General features: G+C 43.2%; 2 protein-coding genes across 3 annotated transcripts in view; both read right to left on the bottom strand.

Annotated features, from left to right (window-relative positions):
• The window catches only part of SLC12A4 (solute carrier family 12 member 4), a 41,643-nt gene extending 40,206 nt beyond the window's left edge, over nucleotides 1–1,437 (bottom strand). The window contains exon 1 of the mRNA XM_042437683.1: nucleotides 1,114–1,437. Coding sequence (XP_042293617.1) covers nucleotides 1,114–1,294 — 181 coding nt within the window. The 5' untranslated portion in view covers nucleotides 1,295–1,437. The remainder of the gene's footprint in view (nucleotides 1–1,113) is intronic.
• A 7,067-nt stretch (nucleotides 1,438–8,504) lies between these two features.
• LOC121914821 (dipeptidase 2-like) lies at nucleotides 8,505–20,887 on the bottom strand. 2 transcript variants are annotated; one of them, XM_042438544.1, is made up of 11 exons: nucleotides 20,514–20,887; nucleotides 18,158–18,328; nucleotides 16,386–16,512; nucleotides 16,142–16,271; nucleotides 15,328–15,475; nucleotides 14,681–14,750; nucleotides 13,454–13,630; nucleotides 12,268–12,355; nucleotides 12,020–12,095; nucleotides 11,164–11,299; nucleotides 8,505–10,187 (listed from the first exon to the last, which is right to left on the bottom strand). In XM_042438544.1, exons 2-11 carry the CDS (start codon nucleotides 18,286–18,288, stop codon nucleotides 10,008–10,010), a joined length of 1,263 nt encoding a protein of 420 aa, XP_042294478.1. In that variant the 5' UTR covers nucleotides 18,289–18,328; nucleotides 20,514–20,887; the 3' UTR covers nucleotides 8,505–10,007. The 2 variants fall into 2 exon arrangements, with proteins under 2 accessions (XP_042294478.1, XP_042294477.1); XM_042438543.1 differs by lacking the exon at nucleotides 20,514–20,887 and adding an exon at nucleotides 19,487–20,453.
• Between the last annotated feature and the right edge of the window lie 1,299 nt (nucleotides 20,888–22,186).

Raw genomic sequence — 22,186 nt, 5'->3', positions numbered from 1 at the left:
CTTTGGTCCATGTTTACCAACAAAGTCTTTTAAGTAGTTCTTTGGAAACTATGGAATTCTGGGAATAGTAGTTTGTGGTGGAACCAGAGCCAAACTATGGAGTGCTGGCAATGGTGGTTTGTTAAGGTTAGGGTTCTGGGGATCGTAGTTTATTGTGGCACCAGAGACAAAGTATGGAGTTCTGGAAATAACAGTTTGTTAGAGTTAGGGTTAAAGTTCTGGGAATAGCAGTTGGGTTGTGGCACCAGAGACAAACTATGTTAGGTTTGGGTCCTGGGAATGTTTGAAGTGGCACCAGAGCCAAAGTATGGAGTTCTGGGAATAAGAGTTGGCTAGGGTTAGAGTCCTGGTAATAGTAGCTTGTTAGGGTTAGAGTTCTGGGAATTGTAGTTTATGGTGGCATCTGAGCCAAACCATGGAGTTCTGGGAATAGGAGCTTGTTTGAGTTTGGGGAATGGTAGTTTGTGGTGGCAGCTGAGACAAACTATGGCTTATGGCATTTGGGGAAGAGTAGTTACACTGCGCAGTAGTACCGTTTCAACTACAAACAGATTCTCCTTGCTACCAGTTTACAAGCGACGCCCTCCTCCTCCTCCTCCTTCAGGCCCAGGAGACTCTCAAACCCCGGCAGATAAAAGCGGGACGAAAGCGGCATGGTCCTGGTCAGGAAAGAGGAACGGAGTGACACAAAGGCAGCGGAGGAGGAGAAGGAGGAGGAGGAGGGGAGCCTTTGTCTGAGGAGAGCAAAGGAAGAAAGAAAGAAAGAAAAGAAGGGAAGGAAGGAGGGAGGGAAGAGAAGGGAAAAAGGAAGGAAGGAAGAAAAGGAAAAAGAAATAATGGAAAGAAGAAAGGGAGGGAAGGAAGGAGGGAAAGGAAGGGAGGAAGGGAGAGGGAAAAGAAAGGAAAGAAGGAAGGAAGGGAAAAAGGGAAAGAAAGAAAGAAAGAAAGAAAGGGAGGGAGGGAGGGAGGGAGGGAGGAAAGGAAGGGAAAGGAAGGGAAGGGCCGAGGAAGGAAGGAAGAAAGGGAAAGAAAGAAAGAAAGAAAGAGAAGGAGGGAGGGAGGAAAAGGAAGGGAAGGGCAGAGGCAGAGGCAAGGAGTGCAGTTGGGGCTCACCGTCGGAGCCGATGGAGTCGTAGGGGTCCTCTCCTGGACGGGAAGCCGAAGCCGACCCCCGGGGCTCCCCTCGAGAGGAGGCTCCTTCCTGGCCATAGTCCACCCAGTTGAGGCCCTCCAGGTGGTCGTAGGCCCCCCGGCCGCCCTTGTCCTCCACGGGGACCACGGTGAAGTGGGGCATGGCTGGGGCCCGGCAGGGAGAGCAAGGAGCCCCTCTGCCTCTTTCTCCTTCTCCTCCTTCTCCTCCTCGGGAGCCAGGCTGGCATTCCAGGGGCCTTGGGTCACTTCCTCCCTTCCTCCTCCTCCCCGACGCCACCCCTCGCCCCCCCCCCTTCCCTCTTCCTCGCTCCAGGCCTCTTCTGGGGCAAAAACTTTGGCCGCCGCCTTGGCTCCTCCCGCAGAGGCAGAGCAAGAGCAGAAGGCAAGGCAGCCCTACCAGACCCAGCTGCCTTGCCAGCCCCAAGGGTGGCCTTTGGGAATGGCCAAGGCTCCATTGCTGGCATCCATAGTCTTTGTGGTTTTTGGGGGGTCTCTGTGGCCCTGTTCTAGAAGAGTTTCTTCCTGATGTTTCGCCAACATCTGTGGCTTTGGCATCTTCAGAGAATGCTGGCATGGAAGAGAGTTGGGTATGTGTATACACACACACACACACACACACACATATACTGTGTGACCCTGGGTAGGGAGGAGTGTGTGTGTATACACACACACACCAACCCACTTCCATGCCAGCATTCTCTGAAGATGCCAGCCACAGATGCAGGTGAAATGTCAGGAAGAAACTCTTCTAGAACATGGAAGTGGGGTTCCCCTCAGACAGAGGAAGCGGTCCTGAACCCCCCCTCAGCTCTTGTTTTAAAGTTAGGAGCATGGGCATTGGAGTAGGACTCTAGAGAGCAGGGTTCGAATCCCAGCTGGGCCATGGAAGCCCACCGTGGCGTGAGGAGCCAACAGTGTGATGTGGCAGCTCAAAAGGCCTATGTGATTCTAGGCTGCATCAATAAGAGTACAGCATCCAGATTGAGGGGTGTCAGAGTGCTGCTCTACTTAGAATAATACTATATCCACTTCACCGCAATTCAAAAAGGATGTTGAGAAGTTTAGAAGACGGCATGTGAAAGGGATCTAGGAGTCCTAGTAGACCACAAGTTGAACATGAGCCAAGAGTGATGCAGCAGCTCAAAAGGCCAATGCGATTCTGGGCAGCATCCATAGAAGGATAGTGTCTAGAATGAAAGGAAGCAACAGTGCCACTCTATTCTGCTTTGGTCAGGTTTCACCTGGAATACTGTGTCCAGTTCTGGGCACCACAATTCACTGCCAACACAACAGATCCACACTGTAGAAATAATGCACTTTGACGCCACTTTCAGTGCTGGGATCTGTAGTTTCACAAGGTCTTTAACCTTCTCTGCCAAAGAGCGCGGGTGCTTCACCAAATTGCAAATCCCAGGATTCTGCAGGATGGAGCCATGGCAGTTAAAGTAGTGTCAAACTGCATTATTTCTACAGTGTAGATGCATCCCATAAGGCCAAAGTAAGGTAGAAAAACATACTGCTACTAATAATAATTCTGAATCAAGGAAAAATGTAGAAGCTGCAGCGCAAAAAACGTCAAGGAAAAGGACATCATCATTGCAAGAGGATTTGGACCCATCCTTGGCTAAAACTAGCACTTCCTACTACTACTTGCAATCTCAAATGCAACCTAGTTGCATTTGAGATACTAGCAATCTCTAATGTAACAGTGTAGTTCAACATGAATTGTTTTTGCACATTGTAAACACTTTGTAACTTTCCTTTAGAGCTTGATGATTGCTCTTTCCCGATTGGCCAATGTATCTCCAATCTCCTCCTATGATTTGCTGTTTGTTGTTTCATGCTGTTGCTAGGTAGATTTCCCAAAACTGCTATAAATGGCAAAGTGTGGGTTTCGTTTTGGCGGCAGATGGCTTAGATTTGGGCGCCTACATCTGGACTGGCACTCTCTCTAAATAAAATGCCATCTTCAATTGAATAGGTCTTCATTCGTGAGCCCAAAAGTGAGCCAGTGTCCTACAAAATCCAGCATATCCTTACTTGAAATGTCCGCAGGGTGTTCCTCCATGTTTACTCAGACATTCCACTGGGTTCACTGGGAATTCGTCCTGAAAGCATGTGTAGCCATGCACACGTATCACCATCCACATGTATTGCTTTCAGTGTGAACAAAGATACGGAGAAAGCATACCCTCCAACATTTCACAGATGAAAACCAGGACATGTGTGGCCAAGCATCATCATCATCATCATCATCATCATCTCTTAACTATCTCTCCCCATGGATTGAGGTGGGGAACAACTAATGACCAACAAATATGCATTAGAAAAGAATGCAACATCAGTTGCACACATACCACCATCATCATGTACTGTCTTCGGTATCAAAAAAGAGATGGAAACCAGGACATGTGCATCCAAGCATCATCATCATCATCATTTGGTACCCATCTTTCCCCATGGATTGAGATGGGCAGGGACCGACTCCCCAGCCTTGTTTGGCCTGGAGACTGAATGGATTAGGGCCCTGGAATCATGACATGACTAAAATGGAGCCGAACTGCTTTATGGGCGCAGTGTAGACACACTCCGCGGAGCATTGGAAACTTTCTTCTGAGTAAACATATTGTAGAAGATTGCACTGAGATTCTTTCCCACGGCCTTGATGAAGATCCTTTTCCTTGTTGCATTCCCAAGCTTAGTGAGAACAAAGGCATTGCATGGGAAAACAAGCCGTTTCTGGAAAATTCAATATTTGATGTTGTGCGCGACTCATACACTCATTGTATCATGAGAGCAAACTAGCTGGTCCTTAATATCCATGGGTTCTTTATCCATGGATTCAACCATACATGGCTTCAAAATGTTCCATATATATATATATAGAGAGAGAGAGACACCAAGGCACCGGATCCCATCTGATCTTGGAAGCTAAGCAGGTTCAGTCCTGGTTAGTACTTGGATGGGACACCACCAATGAATATCAGATGCTGTAGGCTATGTTTCAGAGGAAGGGAGGAAGGAACTGGCAAAAAGCCACCTTCCCTGCCTAAGAAAACCCTATAAAATTCATGGAGTCACCATCCATCAAAAGGCAACTTGAAGGCAGATCATATATATATATATATATATATATATATATATATAATTTTCTGTAATAAGGTGGTGATGATGATGATGATGATGATGATGATGATAATAATAATAATAATAATAATTTATATCCTGCCTCTACAAAATGCAATCGGGGCCAAGCAGAGATCCAAAAAAGGCCAAAAAAGAGAAGGAGAAACAAAGTACTATATATCCCAACAAACAAAACCACCACTTCAACATGGTACTTAAAACATATTCTCACAATAGCACCATATAACAAAACCAAATGGTGCAAAGCACAGCGCACTATTAAAAATCCATCACGGTCAGTGTCTTAAAGCCTGGCAGAATAAGAATGTTTTCGATTTGCAAGTGGAAAGGCAGCAAGGAGGAGCCTCTCTTGGGAAGGGGTTCTTACGTCTGGGAGCAGCCTTGAGTCTCATTTTTGGGGGAACGGTGGGCTATAAATCCAGTCAATCAATCAATTGTTCTCACCAAACAGTCCTGAGAAGGCAAGTGGGTCAGAGACAAGGCCCTCTTCCAATGATCTTGGAACTCTTAACAGGTTCATAAAGGGAGATATGGTCCTTCAAAGGATAAAGAGCAATGGGAGCAATATATATATATATATATATATATATATATATATATATATATAATCTCTGAATTTATCTTAACCACTGTAGTACTATATGGAAACGATAGATGGATAGCTTTGCTTTCCTTTCCTTTTCCTTCCAGGGGAATTTAGTTCCTCTAATCCTTAATTCTATGCAGCTGACCATTTAATAAATCAGAGGACACCAGGGTTAAATTTGCAAGAGCTACTCCTGACTCAGTGATTCCCAAACTTTGGTCCTCCAGACGTTTTGGACTTCAGCTCCCAGAATTCCTGACTGTTGACCAAGATGGCTGGGACTTGAAGTCCGAAACACTCAAGTTTGGAAATCGCTGAAGGAAAACGCCATGGGAAACCAATCCGAAGTGTCAGGTTTAGGCTGGTATCTTGTGCATTGCTCCCAATTTAGAGATGAACCATTCGATCGATTATTGGGGAGTCAACACATAGGTAAATCCCATTGATTCAGTGGGTCTACTCTAGAACTTAAGACAAAGCCTGGGAGAGGCTGCAAATAATACTCCCAGGTATCAATATATTTCTCAGGTCTAGCCATTGTAAGTAACTGAACCCATGCAATGTAACTAAACTAAGTTGTATCCTCCGTTCTTTTGAGAGGATGCTGACACATTGGCTCATTTTTACATCTTTGGCTAAATTGCCCAAAGTTTATGGGCTTCCAGTACAAATGTGATATTAGGACAAAAATAGCCATGTACTGGGAGGATTTGGAGGATTTATGTTTTCAATCCTGGATAAACTGGATTTGGTCACTTGCACTTAATGAGGCGTTAACAAGTAGATTACGAGTATTGAAAAGTCAAGGCAAGAATGGTGATTTCTTTTAGCTGTGTGGCTTATTTGCAATATGTAAAGGACGACAGAGAGTGGAACAATGTAAGTTTTAGAGCAATGTTTCCCACTGATGTATAGTCATAACAGTTTGGTTATTTAGGCCAAGTTCACATTTGCTGGCACCATGAAAGAACAAGGTTTTCCAAAAATAAACAGGGGGAAAACCCGCTTTCAGAAAACCCGCGCTGAGGGGGATTTGCCCCGGATCAGGTGTGCAAAACCCCGATTTGGGTGTGCAAAAACCGGTGCCTGTGGGAACGACCCATTTTTTAATCCAGTTTGCAATTCGGTCTAAAAGGTAGTCTGACTCTGAATGGCCCCTATGCTGTTCTAAGAAATCTACACAATTGTTGCTACTACATGCTTGATACTAACAGTTGTAGTTTGGTAACACTGTTTTTCTGCACTTATATCTACGCTTGCCAGCAGGTTTTGTTATTGTTGTTGTTGTTGTGTCATTGAAATGACTTGAAAGGACAACCGTTGGTGGAACAATGTGAGTTTCAAGTCATTTCGGACTTATGGCAACCTTAAGGTGGAAATACCATGGGGTTTTCTGGGGCTGAGAGTGTGCGACAAGGTCAACCAGTGGGTTTCCATGACCGAGCTGTGACTTCAACCCTGGTCCATAGGTGCCATGATAGATTTGCCTTATAGTTGACATCAGCCATTGAACCCCCCTTGGATGGCCTTAGACAAGTCACTCTCTCTCAGCCTCAGAAGAAGAGTTGTAACCCAGCACTCGAACCATTACACCACACTGTCTACCAGTAAGTTGAGATTTCACCATTGTGGAGGCTGCATATTATTTTTGCAACAACACGTTGCCAATAACAATTAAAAATGTTTTCAAGAGTGCAAGTGGGCCTTTGCTCAAACAGTTTTTAGACATGCTAGTCATACAACGTGCTAGTCATATCAAATACATTTTAATTATTGTTATTGTTTTAACTTGTTGGCATTGTTTTTACTTGTACACACACCCCTGAGCTCTTTTGATATAGGGCTGGATAGAAATAAGAGGCTCTTATTTGAATAAAAGGAACCGTTTTAAATTATAAAGGCCACCAGAAGGCGCTAATGCCCTGTGCACAGTTTTCACAATATGACACTTGAACAATGCTAATTGTGTTGTTTCTCATCCGCCTGTATGACAAAAGGTACTTAAGGTGAAAGCCAAGGGAGCAAGCTATGCATTTGTTGAAATGTGTCAATCACTGTTGAATGACAGCTCTATTTTCAGCATTCGGGAAGTAACCAGGATTTCTCCATGAATGATTTGTTGCTGGTTATTCCCTAGTTATTCCTGGGATAAGTCATCTTAAATCGCAATCGTGTGTGAAAATCTTTACCGCGATCGCATGAATATCACTTGATAATGCAAGTTTAACCCCCCGATTTTCCCTATGTGTGATAAACCCCTTTTCTATTCCTCTGTTCAAAGCCACCCCTTGCTAGTTTTTGTTTAATTTTTACCTTAAATAACTGTCACACAGTTCAATATGGATTCATTTTTTGCAAATGTATTTTATTGTGCAATAATATGTAAGTGCCCCAGGCAGCAAATGAAAAATAGATATAAATCAACAAACATCTTACAAAAAACCATAGTCATCAAAGCACTAAATATAAACAGCAGTAGAAAAAGCCAAAACAATGCAGCCCTGCAGATGTGTTGGGCTACAAATCCTATCAGCCCCAGCCAATATGAGCAACTATGATGCGAGGGGTGATGGGAGTTGTAATCCCACCTATGGGCTAATTCACAATATAAAACCACAAAAAGCAACATTTGAACACAGCAATACCCAAATGTACATAAAGATCAACTGGCAGAAGGGAACGATTTAAAGGTAGTGGTGAAGAGACACCAGCGTGGAGCTAAGTTGAGCCTCCATAGGGAGTGGGTTCTCAAATATTGCAGAGTTGCTGTGGCCCATACCTGGGAAAAGCAGCTATGCAATACGCATAGGGTTGCCATATACGCATGACTGTAATGTTTGGGCAGACTCACACAAAGGGCTTTTTGCATTCCTCTTTGGGCTTCTATACACCTTCCAGCATTTCACCAGGACACATGTTACCAAGCAACATCAGAGTGTAGCCAAGATACCAAGAGTTAATAATGAGGAGGAACACAGAAGCTAGGAGAGGCTGATGCAGTTTGCTTTTGCCTGAGCCTACCGGAAATGGGAAGATTCAGCCCCGCTTCTCCTCTTCCTTGGCTGAGTTAACTGAAGGGTCATTCAGACGCAACAATGCGAATCATCTCACTCGTGCATTCCAGGTTTGTTATTCGCACTATGGAACCACATTGATGCACATTTCTGGGAGTTTGGTTGCTCATAAGTGCAAGCATTTGACGAAGAGAATGCATTTGGAACATGTTCAAGGCAGGTAAAGTTTTATCCCATTGGTTCTTCACACTACCAAAAACACGGATATTTGAAAAAAATCTCGGGGGAAACCCTGATATTGATTATTTTGGATTAAATTTATTTGGGTGCATTTGGGAACATGTGAACAATGGAGATTCAACCCAGATTCATCCTGGATTATTTTCATTGTCTGGATAGCCCCTGATGAGTGTGAACTATATTTGCCCCTTAAACTCAGGCCTGTTACAGACTGCCAAAATAAAGCTGCTTCGGGTCTCTTTGGAGGTATGCCATTTAAATGATGCCTGGGTCCTAAGAGTCCGGAGGTCGCCCCAAAGCCACACTCCATTCCTAAGCACTGGAGGGCAGCTTTGGTGCAGCTTCCGGATTCTTCGGATGCATGCATCATTAAAACAGCATACCTCTAAAGAGACCCGAAGCAGCTTTATTTTGGCAGTCTGTAACAGGCCCATGTTTGGAGCAATGGAAGTGAGCTGAGGACCAAGGGGGAAAGAAGGGAGAGAAACTGGGACATATTAATGCTGAAAAAGTAGTACGACAGAGGGTCTGTCCCTGCCAAATTGGGACAGTTGGAGCGTACAAATTACATTGCAGCTCTCATGCATTGTGGCCATGAAGGCTTTGGGATTCTGGGACTTAATGTTTCCAAAGCTAATGTCTCTGTGCTCTGCTTTGAATGGAATTCAGAATCAGCTTAGAAGAAGCCAGTGAAACTGCTGCAAAGAAAGAGTCGCACACTTTCAATTTTCAGCCAAGCATCTATAGACCTGGCTATACTTTGCCACATTGTGCCTGATAATCACAAGCCGCTTGTGCAATTTCAGGTTCGCCAGGGCCATTATCCATTGTTCAAAATGTGGCTGAGTCATATTTGTCCATGATTCAAAAAGTCAACTTTCCCCTGTAAGCCTGTCCTCTTCACCCCTCCTGTTTCATATCTATCCAGCCGCTAATGGGCCGAGATGTAATCCAGCTGCACAATCCCCACACGACTATTTTATTACAACCTCATTCAGGGACACTTACAATACCCAAATCTCATCTTCCCCTCTCAGCAACTCCAGTTTTTTATATTGCTACTTCCACAAAGGGGGAGGAAACCCTAGAAGCAAGATTTAGGCATGCGCACTTGTTGGCAGAGAGCGTTGAAGATCAACAAGGCCTTCTGTAATATAATGTCGATTTATGTTGGTATAGGTTGAGCAGATAGAAAGCAAGCAACTAGTCAGATAGCAGTGGTTGCAAATAGCATCAGTTGCAGAAGGTTTGAGGACCCACAAGGTTTAGGGCTGGATCTGCTCCTCCTGGACTTCCTCAGATAGCTATGCCCCCTTCCCTACAGAGAATAGCAGTGTTTGGTGGGTTACCACTTGTTTGCATGGGTTGCCTCTGCATGACTGAATTGCCTCTTCTAGGGCTTTGTTGCTAGCAATGAAGGTGTAAAGTTAAGATACATTTACAGTGCTATAGAAATAACCTATAATAATAATAATAATAATAATAATAATAATAATAAGAAGAAGAAGAAGAAGAAGAAGAAGCAGCTGGTATTTTGGGCCCCATGCCTTTGGCCGTTCTCACTCCTGGAATGCCACTCCCTTCATTAATTCATTTGAAATTAAATTCGGCCCTTGGTTCATGACGCTTGACTGAATGGGACTCACATCCAAGTTGACATGCTTAGGATCATGTGCAGATGCATGTGTGGCTTATTAGGTAGATGGTGAATGGATGGAAATTAAGGCTCCCAGGGCAATCTCTTTCCAAAAAACAAACAAACAAACAAGCCTCAGTCTTTTTTTTCCACCCTTTCAGAGGCATCTGGTTGCCTTGCATTTAATGCTTCCGATTAGACAAGTCTCCAGGCAGGGCTAGCGTTCTCTGTTTCAGTGTAGCATGGCATACATGGCACCTGTAAGTATGAGGTTGCTTAGCTGGTTCCTCAAAAGTAATCCATAGGAAATCGGGCGAGACGGGGGCCTCAGTTCTAAGCGGCAGGCGTGCTTGACTTCTTCCGGAGCTATTTCCACTTCACTTGCGTTCATTGACAGGCTCTCATTCCGCACCTACAAGATCAAATCCAATTCTAAATCAAAGATGTAGCTGTGTTAGTCTGTAGAATCAGCACGTAGAGAGATCTTGTTGCACCTTTGAGACTAACTGAAAGATGGATCCAAAAGCAACCCCGCAGTCTTTCAGAGGGAGTATAACTCCATCCAGGACTGGTCTGACACATCTCCAAACCCAAGTTAGGACCCTTGACTATAAGGACCTTGTCTTGTTTGGAGACAGTTTGCAGATTAGCTAGAACCTTAACTGGAAGACTGCTTTGCAACATTTTGTTCTAGATCTGGTGGCTGCTGTTGGACCCAAAAGACAGGCCTCAATGGTTCTTTCATCAGATTCAACAATGAATAATTGTATGTTCTTCTTGCAGTACTTAAGATTCCTTGGAGAAATCAAGACTTGAAGCTGATGCCTCTCTCACCCTTTCCCCCGATCTCATGAAATGCAACTTTTTGATTAAGAGGAAAACAACCCAGGAAAACATCCAAAAAATTAAGATTTGGCCTTTGTACCTTCTAGGAGATATGTTGTTGTTGTTGTTGTGTTGGCAGCAATTCTCTATAATTGCTGGGGAATTGGGGACATTGCTGGAATACAAACTTATTTTTGCCAGAGGCTTGAAGTTATAGTGTCTAGGAAGTTTTTGGAATACTGCAAATAAACTGGACATGCTAAACTTAAAGAATGACACAAAACAAAACAAAACACCCTGAACACTCATGCAAATTTATGGAATTATATAATCTCTGGTCCTATGAAATTCATGGGGACACCATGAATCAACCAGGCAATGTGAAGGCATGCGTGCGGACACACTCATATCTGAAAACAAACAAACCTAACATGTGAAAGTCGAAGGCTTTCATGGCCGGCATCCATAGTTTTCTGTGGGTTTTGGGGGCTCTGTGGCCATGTTCTAGAAGCATCTTCAGAGAACCTAACATGTCTCAAAACGTTTCATTGTTTTAACCTTACCTTTTCCACTTCTTGGAAAACGCGGAGGAAGTTCTCTCTCAAAACACCTTTCAGTTCTTTCTCGGTCCAGTTTCTCCTTAGCAGCTCCTCGATCAAGGCTGGATATTTAGAAACATCCTCCAGTCCCGCCGGGAATCTGTAAGCAAAGAAATCCGAGAATGGCACCAAGGCATGTCAAGTAAAATCTATTTCAGCTAGAAAAAGGAAAGGGTCATAGAAGGGTTTGACACAAGAAGTTGGCGTGCAGAATTTAATCCATGTTGAATTCATTCATCAGGGGAAATTTACAACTTTCTTGCGCTGGATCAAAACTCTAGAGTCCAGCTGGCGAGTTTTGCTCGTATTTAATTATGTATTTCACCAAGTTATTTCCCCCCCACATTGTGATCATATGTATAATCCCAGTTGAATCCTCAAGTCCCCTTTGGTGTGAGATGTGATTATTCTCATAAACAATCCTATATTTCTTTGGGTCTTCATGATGTCCTCATGGTGTGACTATATAAGTCCATTTCACGCCAGGGATGGAAAGAAATCTTTTGCTGGCCTTGACTTGCTGCAATTTCCACACCTCTTGAAACTTGTTGCAAGAAAATGTGCATCTCACCTCAAGCATTTTACCTGCTGCAGAGCATTTCTGAGAACATTATTAGGAAGTTAGCATCCTCATCCCCACCCCTTTATTATATCCTTGGTTTTGACCAATTATGGTCAAACAGAATCCTCCATGGATGCTATTTTCAGGTGCGTCCATATGCTACATAATTTGTATTGGTATTCATTTACTTAATTTGTGCTTTGCCTTGAATAGCAGACGTATAGGAAATGTTGGCGGGGCAGGAAAGAGTTTACTAACCTATTTTCTCCTTCGTAGTCACCGCCAATTCCTACTGAAGCTGAACCTGCAACCTTCTTAAGGTGGTCCAAGTGATCTATGTGTTTGGGGTTTTTTTGCAGATGAGAAAGAAAGAGAATGAGATGACAAGGAAAAAGAGATAATGCCCTTTTAAAAGCCTAACATATAAATACACCAAGCCCTTGTTGTGTTTGTTCCAAGTGTTTCCTATTTATGTAAATCATGTAATATGTAAAAATAATCCATACCTGCAACGGTGGAAATGCTAACTCTTTGGCTACCGCAGGCCAAAAACTTGGTTGGGAAGGTCACCATTATGATCCCATTATTGTTTTTCTAAAATAAAGGAAAAGCAGATGAAACACATGAGATAAAGGCCGCCTGAGTCCATTGAAAGTGGTGTGGCTACTTTGGATAACATGAACAGTAAAATAAGTGTATAATATATAACAATTTGTGAAGAAAACCCCACAGAGAAACTAGAGGGAGTGCAGAAACAAAGTAGATTTTGGTATGAGAAGACATTGACACAGCAGGCTACATTATTCTTATTCTTTGGATGCTTAAACTGTAGTTCCAAATGTTTAACTAAAGTTAGCTGTCAAAAGAATCTGCAAACAGCGGTTTCCCATGGCTGCATTCTGGGGTTTTGTGTGAAATTGTAAGGAGCTATTCAAAATGCTGAACCTACTTGAAATAGGGTTTGCTTTGGATAGGTTGGTTAATTCCTGTAAAGTTCAAGCTGAAATTTAGACTAAAACCCTGAGTAGGTTCATAGCCCTTGGACATGGAAATCACCAGCTACCACTGTCTAAAAGTAGGACCTACAATACAAGGTGCATCTACACAGTAGAAATAATGCAGTTTGACATGATTTTAAGTGCTGTAGCTCCATCCTGTGGAATCCTGGCATTTGTAGTTTTGCAACATTTTAGCCTCCTTTGCCAAAGTGTGCTGGTGCCTCACCGAACTACAAATCCCAGGATTCTATAGGATGGAGCCATGGCTATTAAAGTGGTGTCAAAGTGGTGTTCAGCTCTCACAATCCCAAACCATTAGCCAAGATGCACCTAGGGGTTGGCCATAGAGCAAACCAATAAAGATATCATTGTTTGGACGTTATTGCATTAGGCAAGATGGTTGAGGCTTCCGGGAGCTGAAGAGGTTGGGAATCATGGTCTTAGAGGTTTCCCAGAAGCATCATTCATCTTAAAAACAAGAAGCATCATCCCCACATACCTCATTTCCATATGAAATCATGGTCCGTTTTGGTTGCCACCACACGACCAAAGTTCAGTGGCATGGCAACACATTCAGCCCCATGGAGAGGGGCAGCCCACAATGGCTTCCTAGAACCAGTATACCATCTGAGGGTTGCCCACAACTGCTTTAACACATGTCCTTTGGCAGCTAAGAAAGATATCTTTCACTCACCAGGTCTTCCAGAATGTCATCTGGGACATTCCTTGAATGGTTGCAAACCGAGAAGGCCGAGGAATGGCTGAAAATGACCGGTGCTTTGGAGAGTTTAAGAGCTGCCCTTGCTGTTGTGTCCGATGTGTGAGATAGATCTATCATCATCCCGAGTCGATTCATCTCCTTCACCACTTCCTGGCATGATACAGAAAGATGTTATTGTTGCTTGCTCTGATGTTGTGTGCCTTCAAAATGACTTATGAAAGCCGTAAGTGAACTTAACATGGGGTTTTCGAGGCACGATTTGTTCAGAGAGGGTTTGCCATTGATTCTCTGAGGCTGAGAGAGAGAGAGTGACTTCTCTAAGGTCTCCGTGCCTGAGTGGGATTCGAACCCTGGTCTCCAGTGGGGATTCGAATGGGGATTCACACCCTGCTCAGACCACTACACCACACTGGCTCTTGTCCCTTGTTCTACTAAAGCACAAACATACACACTGCAGGGAGCCCATATCCTCTGACATTTCTCAGATGTAAAGTGGGACAGTTAGGGTCAAGCAACATCAGAGAGTGGCCAAGATGACAAAAGATATTCATGAGAACGAACACAAAAGCTAGGAGAGGCTGTAGCAGTTTGCTTTTGCCTGATCCTGTTGGGAACCTTTTTTTTTGCTTTGGCACTATAGAATCCTTAAGAGTCTATCTTCTATTCACACAGCCTGGGGTGAAGAAGGAGGTAAGTCCATCCCACCTCAAGTGCCCTATATATCCAGCGATACAGATTTGATTTCCTTGCCAGGTGAAGGATATGTCTGGGTAGAATATGTTTGGGAGCCCAGTTTTGCCATCAGCAATGAGGGGATGCTGGGTGCTATCAGTGGAAGGACTGAGATGCTTCTCTGCCGTGTGCCATCTGCTGCATCATTTACCATCAATAAAGCTCAGGTTGTAGTCATAACAAGCATCATCGTCTGGCACTGAAAGAACCCTTGGAGAGGCCTGGAACTACACCCAGTTCTGGGATAAGAGAGTTTTATCACATGCCGAGTTCATTGAAAAACAAGAGATAATGACTGTACTTTTAATGCTTTGGGAATAAAGTGTTAATGGATAAGTCTCACCAAGATAGGAAATACAATAAACGCAGACCCATCATGTCCCCCTGGAAAAGCTACCTTTGCCAACAGAGCTCTCAGAAGGTCATTATGAAATCATTAACTAAATGTCAAACAACATTTTCTCTTACTTTGCCAAAACTGCTCAGGCCCTTAGTTTTGGGGTAAAAACTGTGAAGTTCCTTGGATGATGTTTCTGCCCTGCAACAAAACAAAAGTGTAGCTGAACTGATTGAAGTTGAGCGATGTTTAAAAAGGACCATGTGCCTGTCGTGGGATTATCCAAAGTCTAAAACAGAACAACATTGGTAAAATGCACACATCGTAACATTCAGAAGATAATTGTTCATCGAATTTTGAGTCCACTTTCCTTCAAGATACCCAGGGCTGTCATTTGAAGCATTTTCTGCTGCTCTTCAGCCAAAAAGGTTCTCAGCATTGGTTATAAAGATAAGGAATCAGATAGAGCCTATATGGCCTTAGAATCTAAAAGTCATAACAGAAAAGGAAAAGGGCTTGGAAGGAAGAAGGGGGAAAAGCAAGCTCAGGACTAGGTTCTTGCCTTGCTCAGCATGCCAAGGAACTGCATTAAGCAGAATGGAAGAACTGGGTCTCAGCTGGAAATACTGAGCCTTCTCTGTCAGAGAGCTCTGGTTCCACAATAAACTACCAGTCCCAGAATTCCATAGCATGGAGCCATGGCAGTTAAAGTGGTGGATTATTTCTGCAAAGTTTGCAAGATGTAGTTTGTTCAAAGCAATGCATACTCATGGCTTACCAGGGAGTGTTGCAGGTGTGTGTCAGCGACATGTAGCGAACACCCAGCTCATAAAACATCCTCAGAGCTGCCAGACTGCTGTCAATGGAGTGCCCTCCTTCGATGCCTATCAGACATGCTATCTTTTTGCTATCCATATTGGCAATGCCTGGATTGTAAACACAAAGAAAGATTTAAAGTGGGAAAAGGCACATTAACATTGAGCAATTTTCTTGCGGCATGAGCTGTTCTGCAACTGCGGGCCCATTTACAGCATGAGATTAGGGTCTTTCCACATGGGCCTTATATCCTATAATGTCCCTACCTCTAACTAAGAGCCTAGAACCAATGGGGTGTAGTGGTTGGAGTCTTGATCTAGAACTCTGGAAAGACCCGGATTTGAATCTCCACTTGGCCATAGAAAGCCACTTGGGTGAGCCTGGGCAGGTCACACTCTCTCTCATCCTCAATGACAAACCCCATCTGAAGACGCCAAAAAAGCTCCTCTGAAATGTTCACCTTAGAGTCTCCATAAGTTAGAAACAACTTTGAAGGCACACAAAAACAACCAAGAGCCTAAACCCCAAATGGCTTGAAGGCCCCAGATCCTGTCTCATCTGAGAAGCTAAGCAGGGTCAGCCCTACTTAGTACTTGGAGGGGAGTACTAATAACTCTGTCCCAGATTATTCTCCATGAATTTCTGAGACCAGTCTCAGCTTTTGAAACCCAGACCAGGAGGTGCCTTTAAATTCTGTTAGTGCTCAGTCTCAGAAACAGAATATACACTTTCTTCTCCTGATGTTTATTTTATTGTTAAAAGGAACAACATGTTACCTTGCGAAGATGTCACAAGCTCAAATTCTTCATAGGCTCTGCACATCCGCTTGACCAGGTCAATCTGCTCCAATGTCAAGCGCACAGCATCTTTGTTCTGGGCACTGCAGAGAACATACACTGACCAAAACTGAAAAGGAGAAAAACATTAATGTTAAACACTGGGTGTCAGTAGTACGTATTCTACTGGCACACATAGAAATAGGGATGGATAAAATGGCACAGGGTCTGATCTGTCACTTACTTGAGCACCAACATGGCCAGCCTGGAGCTTCCCAATGTTGGTGGCTGTGGTGTTGAGTGTCCTCAAGTTAGCTTGGCTCAGCTTGCTTTGGTACCACCATCTCAGCTTCAGCGGCAAGTCATTGTGTCTAAATGATAAGAATACAGGACATTGACAACTTTGAAGGCCCACTGGCAGACATGTGTGTGTGTACGGTTCAGTATGGCAGTAGGTGAAAGAGGACCTAATGAGAGCATGTTAGTTATGATGTGCCTTGCTTGCCACAGTATGGCCTGAGCTCTTGGCAGGCCGCTCCTGTTACTCTTCCTTAACATCCAGTGGTGCGGTTGTGTGATGAAAAATAATAAAGATGGAAACCCTTACTCTTAGTTTACAAATTCCCTGTTCTTGAGCTGGACCCATGAGCCCTAAAATCTGCATGGTTTGGAAAGGGGACAGTCACGTAGGAATAGTCTCGCATGTCATAAATCCTGAGTGTCTCTCATTGCTGTTTCGAAAACATGGCAACCTTATTAAGGAGAGCCCAAAACTACAGATAGTCGTGGTGATCCATAACAAGAAATCAGTTGTGGCTGTTTTCTTCTCTTCCAGGAACAGGTATTTTGTAAAGCTAATAGGCCTTAATTCAAGACCAAGTGACCTCAAAATACTTCCAAAGACAACACAGGTAGCATAACAACTCAGGGATGCTGTGAAAATCTATTGTTGTCCATCCCAATTCATGTGAGGATTGAAGCTGAACTCAGAGGGGATTTACTGGAGGGGTTTGCTGATGACATTATTATCCCTGTTAATTAAAACAAAATCATGGTGTTTTGATCCCGGGAGCCCTGGATTCTCTGTACTATTGCTTTAATCATCATGAATATTTCTTTAAGGCATAAACAATGCTTCAAAATTCTTTTTTCCCCTCCAGACTAGAAATGAGTCATGTACAATGAGTTTCTTGATAATGTTTTGGCACATGTTTCTGCATAGTTTGTACATCTGCAGTCATGATTTATTTGGAGTCTTTTTTTTTTGGTAAGTTTGCTGGCTGCAGAACTGCATATATTTTTAGACAAGAACGCAATAATAGTCAAGTACATGTACTAAATACAACTACCAGAGTTACAAAATCCTAGAAAGGACTGCAAGCTATGGGAATTTCTTTGCTGTCCTTTATTAGAATGTAAAACCAGAACCAAAAAACAAATAGGACTGATAATACCCAACAGAAGAGATGGAGAGAACAGACGAAAGTCTTGGGGAGTTGGAAAAGACGATTTTATTATTCAAATTACCCTAATGCATTTAGGCCTAGGAATATAAGAAGGCCATTAAATATTATTAGGCTGAAACAGATTGGGCTATTGCAAGAATAAAAGCATCTTTTCCAGCCCCCCTGGTGTTTTATCTGTCTTTATGAGACTGTATCACACTTTGCAAAACTCGGATGCCAGAAAAATGTCAGATAGTGACAGATTTGTCTCCTAGAATTTAATTAATTTCAGTTGAGTTACTTTTGGAAGAAGATGTGCCTTTTAATGGCAATTAACAATAACAACTGTAAGCACTAGGGAGGGGATCATTTATTTCCTTAGAAAACAAGGAGATATGTTCTGGTATTCAACAGTTGCAAACACTGTAATCCAGAGCTTACTGGACAAGCCTTGTGAGGCTTGACAATCTCGCTGCAAATTCTAACAATTAGAGTCAACCCAATTTATTAAATCTGAACATGTCAGCATACAGAACACTTCATGGATATGAAAAAGTGATTTTTCACTTACCCATCAATTAACGGGGCTTGCTTCATGAGCTCAAGTGCTTTCTTTCTCAAGTCTGCATCCCCTCTGGATCCCAAAATGTCAGCAAGGAGGAACAGAAGCCACAAAAGCATCCTCATGGAGTCCACAAACATGTTTATCGAATGGAGATGTACGAAGGATATCGATTTGCCACTGAAGGAGGGAATGAAGAGTAGAAAAGAACCTTGTCATCTCATGGTTGCAGAAATAAAATGCCTGAGATTCAGTATCACAGACTAAAGGTAAAGGTAGTCCCTTGACTACCTTGAATGTCTAGTCATAACCGACTGTCAGAGACAGTGGTCATCTCTATTTCTAAGCCGAAGAGCCAGCGTTATCCGAAGATGACTCAGGTGGTCATGTGGCGAACATGACTACACCGAACACTGTTACCTTCCAAAGTGGTACCTATTTATCTACTTGCATTTGCATGCTTTTGAACTGCTAGGTTGGAAATAGCTGGGATTAGGGACAGGAGCTGACCACATCATGCGGCAATCGGGCCTCAAAGTGCCAACCTTCCAATCTTCCAACTGTCAGAAGTGGTGTATTTAACCACTAAGCCACCAAATCCCATCACAGTCTGTGCTGCATAATTTTACAAATCCATAGCCACCTTGCAGAGGCACAGCAAAACGCTGAAAAGATATGCAAAGATGCATATCAGGGCACTGACAAGAGTACTCCAATGCACATTGGGCATTTCTGATGCGCACTGGACATTTCTGATACTTTTGGGGCACTTTTGATGTGCATTCTGCACTTCTGATATGCACCAGATGCTTCCTAGTTATTGTCCAGATGTTCATTGGGAAGTGCCCAGATGCTTATTTGTGCCCATTGTGCCTTATGCCATCAGACACTTCACCATTGTGCAACAGATGCCCTATACATAATAATGTCACAGGAGCCCTAAGTGAATAAGGTTGATGTGAAACTGCTCATTTTTTTCCCTAGCACACATTAGGGACTTTATCACACGGAGGCAAATTGATTAAATCCCGTGCAGAAACGGGATTTCAAAATCAGCTTTTGCGAGTTGTTTTTCAAACGCGTTGGTGTCAATGAGAAATAACGCGACATTAATCCGAATGCAAAGTTGACAAAACACACTCCTTTTTACTTTTGGGAAGTTTCCGAAAGTAAAAAGGAACAAGTTTTGTTGATTTTGCATTTGGATTGATGTCACATTATTTCTCATTGATGCCAACGCTGTCTGAAAAACTACCCACTTTTGCGGGGTCCTTTTCACTTTAAATCAAGTTTCTGCACGGGATCCGTCCTGTGTGATAAACTCCTAAATCTACTTACGAAGAGGTAAAATCCATATTGAATGCCAATCCATATCTTCAATGTTGGATTCAAGTCCGAAAATGAGTCAGTGGTGTGTTTGTTTCTTCTGAAGAAATCTTGCCAAGTAAACCCTGAGATAGGTTTTGCTTTAGAGTCACCATAAGTCAGAAATGACTTGAAGGAACATAACAACAATGAACAAAAAAGGCAACCAAACATCATTATGAAGCTATACAGTTTTGTTTTGGGTGCGATTCCTTTTCATATATGAACGAGGCTGTTCCAAAACCTTAAATTTGCAGTGAGATGGTGTCCAGTACCAAATGATAATAGTGAACTAGCCATTCAGGAGAACTGTAACTCTTCAAAGAAAACTTAATCCAGGAGAAATTTTGCACTCATCAAAATACAGTCCCATGAATTATTTGGGGCATCCTGCCATATATATAGAGGTAACAGATGTCTTGGAACATGCTCACCCTGTCAACACTTAAACACCATTGAATACACTGGGCTGAACACAAAAGATTTTAGGAGCTAAGTACTCCAAAACCACTAGTAAATGGACAAATCGGTGAGTTGCTTTCTCCCATGTTCAACTTTTTAAAAGATCTGAAATGATTTCTATTGAGTTCTTTATGAGAGCTGCAAAATGTGGCAAGTTCCAAAACCAAAGCAAAAGAAACACTCCGCCATCCTTCTCCCTAAAACCATAAATTAAATGTCACGAGTGCAATAATCTCATGATACAGGGCTTGCCTTGCCTGTAGTTTCCTAGCAATTTAGAACCGCACAGTGCAAATTCTGGGCAACATTTTGATCTGCACAAAAGTTCCTGCCATAATAAACCTGTTAGTCTTTATCGATCCGCACCAATTATCCTCCGCTTTCAGCCAATGCAATTGCTTGGAACTTGCCTACATCTGTCTTTCATGTAGGAATTCCCACTTCTGTTATTCCCACCCCCCAAAAAATATAACACTCTCAACTTTTTTCCTTTCCCAGAAGAAACCCACAATACTGAAGGAAACAAAAACTTCCTTACCAAGCACTGGCAAACCACAAGGATGAGTTGCAGCAACAATAAAAGCTGAAGGCAGAGCAGTTCTGCTGGGGCAGTGCAAGATGGTGACAGATGACTGCGAAAGATTAAGGAGGGTGTTGCTTGGCCCCTTTAATATTATCATCTCTGACACATTTGAGTTTACGCCGGGTTCTTTCCTCTTCCCCCTTTCAGTCAAAGCGGTGAAGTAACGCAGCCAGCTAGCACACATGCTAAGAGTGCGGCCTGGGGGCCAGTCTAATGTCAGGCTGGCAGCTTGAGATCTCCTTTGGAAAGCTCTTGGCAGGTTCAGGTCTTTGGCAAGAAGGGACTGTTCCTCCCTGGATGTGCAATGAAGAGAGGAGGAGGAGGAGGAGTATCAGAAAGCCAGATTGCAAAAGGCTAGTCCCACCTACTTTGGGATCTGGCCCTGCCTACAGCTGGGTTTGGCCACATCCATCAGTGATAGAGAATCCAGGGAGTTTATCACACAAAGGAGATCGGGAGTTTATTCTGTGAATATCCTGGAAAAATTGTGTAATTACGTCTAACCATTTCACACGACGTCGCACAAAACCCACACTTAAAGTGGTCACAAAGAAGCATTAATGCGCATCTTTTTACTTTCGTGATTTCAGCAACAATGCGTTTCCAATATCACTTTATTTGTGCAACTGTGTATGATAATCATTTGTGCAATTAGTCACCATTTCTACTTAATTTGCAGGATGCGTTAAATGTGTTTTAGTCTCTCTTTAATGTTGAAATCAGCTCTAGTAAATCATAGAGCTGGAAGAGACCTCAAGGGCCATCCAGTTCAACCTCCTGTCATTAAGTAATACACAAACAAAACATTCCCAAGAGATGGCCATCCAGCTTCTGTTTAAAAATCTCCAAAGAAGGAGACTCTACACTGTCCAATGGACTGTGTTTCCTTGTCGAACCACTTTTACTGTCAGCAAGCTTGTTTTCTGCTGCTCCAGAGAACAGGACACAGAACTATGGATGCAAGCTACAGGAAAAGAGATTCTACTTAATCATTAGGAAGAACTTCCTGACAGTAAGAGCTGTTCGACAGTGAAACACACTCCCTTGAAGTTAGTGGAGTCTCCTCCTTTGGAGGTTTTTAAACAGAGGCTGGATGGCCATTTCTTGGGAGTGCTTTGACTGTGAGTTCCTGCATGGCAGAAGGGGGCTGGACTCTTTGAACTCCATGATTCTATGAGAACAGCTGAACATCCTTTCAGCGTTGAGTTCAGTTGCGTCATGAGCCACAGCACTATTTGTAGTTGTTTTCTGTTGTCCTCCAGAAGCTTATTGAGTGTCATCCAACCTTGAAGTGTCACCTTCTGGCACTATCTCTTATTTCATTTAGTATTGTCTCATCGTAGGGTTGTCATAATGGAATATATTCAAAAGGGGTTAACAGTGCCTTCTGCACAATACTAACAAGCTTAGGCTATGGTGCCACTGTCGTGTCTCTGAGAGATCTTGTGCTAGTGTCACAAACACACATACACACCAATACTGCTGCTGCCCAGTAGCTGTTTGGCCCCTTTAGTCTGGCAAAATCCTATCTCACACACGGGAGACCATAACAGCAGCACTGCGGCCGTCAGTATAGCCTCATAACGGCATGCAATGCAGCTGCCATGGAAAGGTAATGCCATGGTGAG

This window comes from Sceloporus undulatus, chromosome 8 (assembly GCF_019175285.1).
Source record: "Sceloporus undulatus isolate JIND9_A2432 ecotype Alabama chromosome 8, SceUnd_v1.1, whole genome shotgun sequence".
NCBI classification, from domain to species: domain Eukaryota; kingdom Metazoa; phylum Chordata; class Lepidosauria; order Squamata; family Phrynosomatidae; genus Sceloporus; species Sceloporus undulatus.
Note: the sequence above shows the minus strand (reverse complement) of the source record. Positions and strands in the feature narration are given on the sequence as shown.

Bases quoted from the DNA above. Each gene is read 5' to 3' on its own strand.
- LOC121914821 (XM_042438543.1), bottom strand. The intron at 15,476-16,141 runs GTAACATGTTGT...TTTACAATCCAG, and splicing joins GCTTGTGACATCTTCGCAAG to GCATTGCCAATATGGATAGC. The intron at 12,356-13,453 runs GTGAGTGAAAGA...CCTTTATTTTAG, and splicing joins ATGACATTCTGGAAGACCTG to AAAAACAATAATGGGATCAT.